The following is a 6,247-nucleotide window of genomic DNA, read 5'->3' on the forward strand; positions in this document are numbered from 1 at the left end:
GCGGGGAAGAGACAGGCGCAAAGAAAAAGTGACTCTGGGTCGTGCGCTCCGGAGGCGCTTAGGAGGGGACTGCAAGCCGCCGAGGGGCCCCCGCGGATCCTCCCCCCAATGCCCTCCGAGGGGCCGACCCCGGCCCGCCCCTCGGAGCGCTAGGCGATGAGATAATTCAGCTGAGCTGCGAAAGAAGGGCGTCTGACTCTGGATTGGGAGGGAGGGGGTCTCCGGGCGGGGTGAAACTCGGAAGTAGGGGTGAGGGTCGGCCCTGATCCCGGGCCAGAGCAGGGCGCGGGCTACTGGACCGCGCAGGAGTGGGCTGCCGGGGCCTCGCGCGCGCCGGGTTCACTCGCGCCGCGGCGCCCCGCGCGTTCCGTCCAGCTCGGAGCTGCCCCGCTCCCCAGCCGCCCGGCCGGCCGGCCGCTCCGGCCCGAGGCGCAGATGGCTGTGCGCGGCGCCAACACCTTGACGCCCTTCTCCATCCAGGCGATCCTCAACAAGAAAGAGGAGCGCGGCGGACTACCCGCGCCCGAGGGGCGCCGGGTACCCGGGGGCACACCGGTAGCAGTGGCTGGGGCGCCTGCTGTCTGCTGCTGGCGGCTCTTTGGGGAGAACGACGCGGGCGCTCTGGGGGGCGCCGAGGACTCTCTGCTGGCGTCGCCTGCCGGGACCAGAATGGCTGCGGGGCGGACCGCGGAGAGCCCGGGTGGCTGGGACTCGGACTCGGCGCTGAGCGAGGACAACGAGGGCGGGCGGCGCTGCGCTGACGCGCCTAGGGCCAGTCGGGCCGGCGGTGCGGGAGGGACCCTGGGCCTCATCCAGCCGGTCTGCGAGCTGCCCGCCGCCAAGGACCTGGAGGAGGAAGCCGTGGGCCGGAGCGACAGCGAGATGTCCGCCAGCGTCTCAGGTTCGCTGAGGCTTCCCGGGAAAGGGGGCCGGGCTGAGGGGCTGGGCAAGGAGGCCAACCTCGCCGAGTGGGGTGGGCCTGCCGCGAGCACCCTGCCCTGGGGCCCAGGGGCTGATCCGGACCCCAAGCTCTGCGCTCTGGCGCGCGCTGCTCTAACCCTCCGGTACGTAAGCCAGAGAGTAAACCGAGAGCGTCCTCAGAGCCCTGAGTCCTGGGGTGAGGCCTGAGACGTCCTCGGGACAGGGCTGGGAGGGAACCACTGCAGCTTGGATTTGAGTTCATTTCTAGTGCCTTTGGCAGGCCGTGTCTGTCTCCAAAAATCCAAATCAGTTGGCAAGGAGAAGAACGAGAGGCCCAGAGATCTAGGATAGCCAGTGCCCTTGCCTTCACCCAGGGAGCAGAGACACTCCGGGCTGGAGGTCCCAGGGCCAGGCCCTGCAGCTCAAGGACAGGTAGCGAGGGACACCTCCTAGCGGGCCAGGGGACAGGATCTGCTGAGCCCGGGCTTGAGAGGAGGGTTTGTTTAGCTTCCCAGACCCCAGGGCCTGGGAAGCTGTTCTGGGCTGAGGACCCAAGAGCTGGAGGCAAACCCAACAGCCAGCTGGAGGCAGAGGGGCTGATGTGGGTCATCCCAGACGCAGCAGCAGCAGCAGGGAGAGGGGCCTCCTCCGCTCCTGGCAACTCATTGGGTCAGAAAGACCCCTACGCCTGCCCTGCGGTCTGGTAGACGCTGCTGTAGGCCTCGCTCCGGCCCCAGGCAAATCCTGTCCAGTCCGCCAGAGGCCAGAGCGCCGGACCTCTCTGCTGGGTGCTGTGGCCAGAGCGCGCGGGAAAGGCCGGGGAACTGGAGTCAGATGTGAATCCAAGGACTGGAGGCAGGGACACCCTGCTCTTGTCACCCCCAATCTCCAGCCTCTGTCTAATTTCCTTGCAAAGGGAGAGGGAGAAGTCTGCCCACGGCCTGGGGGCGGCCCATTGCCACACCTCTCAATTCTGGTGGTGGGAGGCGGAAGACTCTGAATACCTCTGTCCCCAGAATCTGTCCCTACACCTTCCCTTGACGCGCAGTCAACGCATGTGTATGTGTGAGCATGAGTGTAGGGAGGCGGGTGAATCCCAACAGGGAAACATAATCTAGAACCCCGGGGCTCAGCTCTGAGAGCCGACCAGGCTTTGGAGGGTAACCAGACTCAGTGCCCCGCGTTACGGAGGGGAGCCTGGGGCCCAGACAGGGCGGAGAGCTGGATCTGGGCCGCCCGCACAGCGCTGATACAGCGGCGGAGTCCCTTGGCCGCACCCGACAGGCCTAGATGCGGGAAGTGAGTGGAACTTGGTGCTGAGACTGTCTCCAAAAACCCGGGCTTGGAGGCCCTCGCCACCGCCCCGGTGGGATCGCAGGACATTTCCGTTCCCCACCCCCACCCCGCAGTTGAGGCCCAGCCTCACTCCTCGGCTTCGCTGACCATCTCTTGTTTCTGTTTCCTCTGGGGTCCGAAGGCGACCGCAGCCCGAGGGCGGAGGACGACGGTGTTGGCCCGGAAGGCGCCCGCGTGCCCGCGCTGTGCAGCGGGGCGGGAGGCGGCAGCGGCGGCGGCGGGCCGGCGGGCGGCGCGGAGGAGGAGGAGGAGCCCGTGGCGCCGAAGCCGCGCAAGAAGCGCTCGCGGGCCGCCTTCTCCCACGCGCAGGTCTTCGAGCTGGAGCGCCGCTTCAACCACCAGCGCTACCTGTCTGGGCCCGAGCGCGCCGACCTGGCCGCGTCGCTGAAGCTCACTGAGACGCAGGTGAAGATCTGGTTCCAGAACCGTCGCTACAAGACCAAGCGCCGGCAGATGGCTGCCGACCTGCTGGCCTCCGCGCCCGCAGCCAAGAAGGTGGCGGTGAAGGTGCTGGTGCGCGACGACCAGAGACAGTACCTGCCCGGCGAGGTGCTGCGGCCGCCCTCGCTGCTGCCACTGCAGCCCTCCTACTACTACCCTTACTATTGCCTCCCGGGCTGGGCGCTTTCTACGTGCGCAGCCGCCGCGGGCACCCAGTGAGCCGGCCTGGGCCGAGGCAGCGAGTGATCCCGACTCCCCAGCTCCAGACGGCCGGCAGCTGACGGCTGTGCAGGTCGTGCTTTGTACAGGGACTCCCACCCGAGGGGGCAAGTGGAGGATCAAATCCAGCCCTGGCTCTGCTATCCGGGACGTGCGCCCTGGCGATGGGACTGAGTCTGCCCGGAGGGGGCGCCTTTTTCCAATTTGAACAGAGGCACCCAGTGGCCTAGGGGCTCTGCTCCCCCACCCCCATCACCACCTGCCTGGAAGCCCTTAGACATTATTTATTATCGCGACAGCGTTGGATTTGGATTGTATCTGCCTGGGGATGGCGTTTCCCCGGAGTGGAGAGAACTCCTGGAGTGACCACATAGCCTGAATCCCCTGAAGTTCAGGCCTGCCGGGAGCTTCGTGCGCTAGGCCACACTAGTTCATGGTATCCATGCTACCAATCTATGTGTATCTACATATCTATTCTTTTTGGAAATTGCATTTGTAATAAAGGGGGTGCGAAACCCAGGCAGCCCCTAGAAACCCCGGGCCGGGGGTTGGTTTGAACCGTGAAGGGTTTGGTTTTCTGGCCCCTCCCTCCCTGGCGGCAGACCTTGGGTGAGGGTGCCCTATTGAGTGCTGAATGTAAGGAAGGAAGCCTCTCCCCCCTCCGCCTCCCCCTCATCTTTCCTCTTGGAGGCCAGGGCCGCAAGACACTGGGAAGCTCCTGGGAGTCCCAGAACAAGGAGAGAACGAGGCTGGCAGCCCTTCGCAGACATGTTTCTTTTATTTCTTTTTATTTGTTTTAAATGGGGGGTTCAAACTTGTAGCACTTTTCAGTTGTTTGTATTCAAATGATGGTTATTTTTGTATTCAATGTGAATATCCCTGACCAGCCTTTCTATGGCGTCCTCCGCAGTTTTCCAGCCGCTGGGCCCTTTGTCTCTTATGTCCACTCTCCGCCATCGCTGTGTCCTGACCCAGGATTCGCCCGTCCTTGTCCCTGCCCCTGCCCCTAAGACAGGTGATCCTGTCAACCTCGCCGCTTTTCGCCTCCCTAAGGGCACTGTGCACTCAACTAGACTATTAACTTTTAAAAGATTTGTGAAGTTGGGAAGCTCTATTCGCTGTATTTTCCCCTTTAATTTATAAACTTTCAGTTTAACATGCCCTCTTGGACGCCTTGTTTTCTCTGAGCCTCTCTCCGCCCGGCTTTGGGGAAGCCAGTACCATGGAAATATCTGGGGTCCCATTTCCCAACCTCTTTTCAGTCCTGGACCCAGGCTGTCTGCCCCTCCTGGGAGCACCCTTGCTGTCCACCCCTCACCCCCTCCACAGCGGGAGTGTAAACCCTCGCAGCTCAGGGAATCTCGGCTTCCGGGACTTTGCAGGAGCCCAGGATGAATCCCACTAATCAGGAGCGGATCCCTCGGATTCCCTTTTTCCTCGTGGGCGTTGGTTTCAGAGTCCAGGAAGAGTCCATAGCTGAACCTGCGCCAATTTCCATCCCTCCTCCTAACTTGCTGACCCCATCCACCTGCCTACATCTCTGGGCTTTCCATTTTCCTCGTGTTTTTCTAAGTGATTCTGGTTTTATTTTGTTTGGAGAATAGGCCAGCAAAAACCCTCGCTGAGATTCCGAAACGATGCTGGGAGAACGAGGCTGTAATCAGGTGTCTCCCAGGAGGGTCACTTGCGCTCTGACCTCAGCGGGGTGCAAAAGGCGCTTCCACTCCCCCGGGGCCCTGCGTCATTTGATCCTCACCGAAACCTAAGACAGGAGCAGAGGAAGGGCTGGGCGAGGATTCGTTGCTACCGGATTCTATAGAGGAATGAGCGCCAGGATGCCACGGATCCACCCGAGCAAAATGCGCACCGCTCCCCTCGCTCACGCCGGCCCGGCCCGGGCGAGCAAGAAAGGGTTAACGCGCAGGGCAGGCGCCGAGGCCCTGAGCTGGGAAACGCTGAAACAAGGCTCCGGCTACTTTCAATTTCACCTGGAGCTGACTGGCCGGCTGTCCTCCTCCTCTGGCCGCGACCTCACCCGCCACGCGACCACCGGGCCTTGACACCTGAAGGCGCAGGCCTGGCGTCTGCAGCCCCAGGGACCGGGCGGAGCAGAGAGTGTCCACGAGCCTTTAAGAAACGGTTCCCGTTTTCTGGAAACCGAGAAAGGCAAAGGGAAAGGCAAAGGCCCTCGGGAAGTGCACACCGTCGTCCCCAAGCCCAGCTACCTTCCAAACGGCTCCCGCAGTCATTTTGTTTCTTGTTGACACGTTTAAGAGTGAAATTTTAGTTTCCTATTCACGCATGCAATTTTTTAATTTTTATTTTTGTAGAAAGAACATTTCCGATAATGTTAGACTCTCCTCCCTTCCTCTCTCAAGAGGTCGCCACTACTGATTTGGGGGGAGGGAGGTGATTTTTTTCCTCTTCTGAAACCGGCAGTTGGTTGTAGCTGCGTCCTAAGAGGGTGGTTTGTGCTCCATCCTTGCGGATTTGGAGTCCTGAGAATTGGGGAGGCCAGGCAGCGCCCCTACCCCTCTCGCCCTCTCTCGGGCTCCTTGCCAGGGCCAATTCTTCTGGGCTGGCTAGAAACTTCCGGGGAAAATGACTCAAACGGATCCCATCTGACCCGGATTGTTGCAGTTTCTCTCTGAACCGCCCTGTGGCCAGCGTTGGCGGGAGCGCCCTGAGATCCCGCAGCCCGAGGCAGCCCCTGGGTCCAGCCTGGCCTCTGAGCATTTATTTCCCGCTGCTCTGCGACCCAAGACGGGCGCCTTTACTGGACCCTGCGCCGCAGAAGCGGCTCCTGTTGGAAATGTGTAGTGTAACTATTTTCATTTCCTTTTCCTTCTGCACTCACGCCTAGACCCTTTTTTTAGAGGATGAGGAACCATTGGTCCTGCTCCCTGCCTGCCCTTGGGGGGGGTGGGTCATGCGCCCCAGCTGCAGAGCTGGGCGCTGGTCTCAGGTCTGCTCTGGGCCTCGGGGAGCAGAGCGTTGTCACCCCAGCCCTAGGGACTTCTGAATGCTTCATCTTTCTCAGTCCCCTTCAGCCCTTCCTGAATCTCAGAGATGGCCTTGGGGGCCTACTGGGGACCCACACACTGAGGAGGGTAAACTAAGGCAGAAGGAATGGCTGGAAAAGGGGGGCAGAAAGGCTGTGACTCACCCTGAAATCAGTCCCAAGGCTCCAGGCCCAGCCTATGAATCTCATTCTGAACTGCCAGTATCGCTGGTGTGTGTGTGTGTGTGTGTGTGTGTGTGTGTGTGTGTAACTCAAGCTTCCTTCCCACCCCCAAACCTGTGGGTCTTG

The 6,247-nt window shown here is 61.5% G+C and overlaps 1 protein-coding gene across 1 annotated transcript; it reads left to right on the forward strand.

Annotated features, from left to right (window-relative positions):
• Positions 1–435: 435 nt before the first annotated feature.
• On the forward strand, positions 436–2,937 carry NKX3-2 (NK3 homeobox 2; the record flags this gene model as incomplete). Its single annotated transcript, XM_081099614.1, has 2 exons — positions 436–901; positions 2,399–2,937. 2 exons carry the CDS (start codon positions 436–438, stop codon positions 2,935–2,937), a joined length of 1,005 nt encoding a protein of 334 aa, XP_080955740.1.
• Positions 2,938–6,247: the final 3,310 nt, after the last annotated feature.

This window comes from Myotis nattereri (assembly GCF_964212035.1).
Source record: "Myotis nattereri genome assembly, chromosome: 1".
NCBI classification, from domain to species: domain Eukaryota; kingdom Metazoa; phylum Chordata; class Mammalia; order Chiroptera; family Vespertilionidae; genus Myotis; species Myotis nattereri.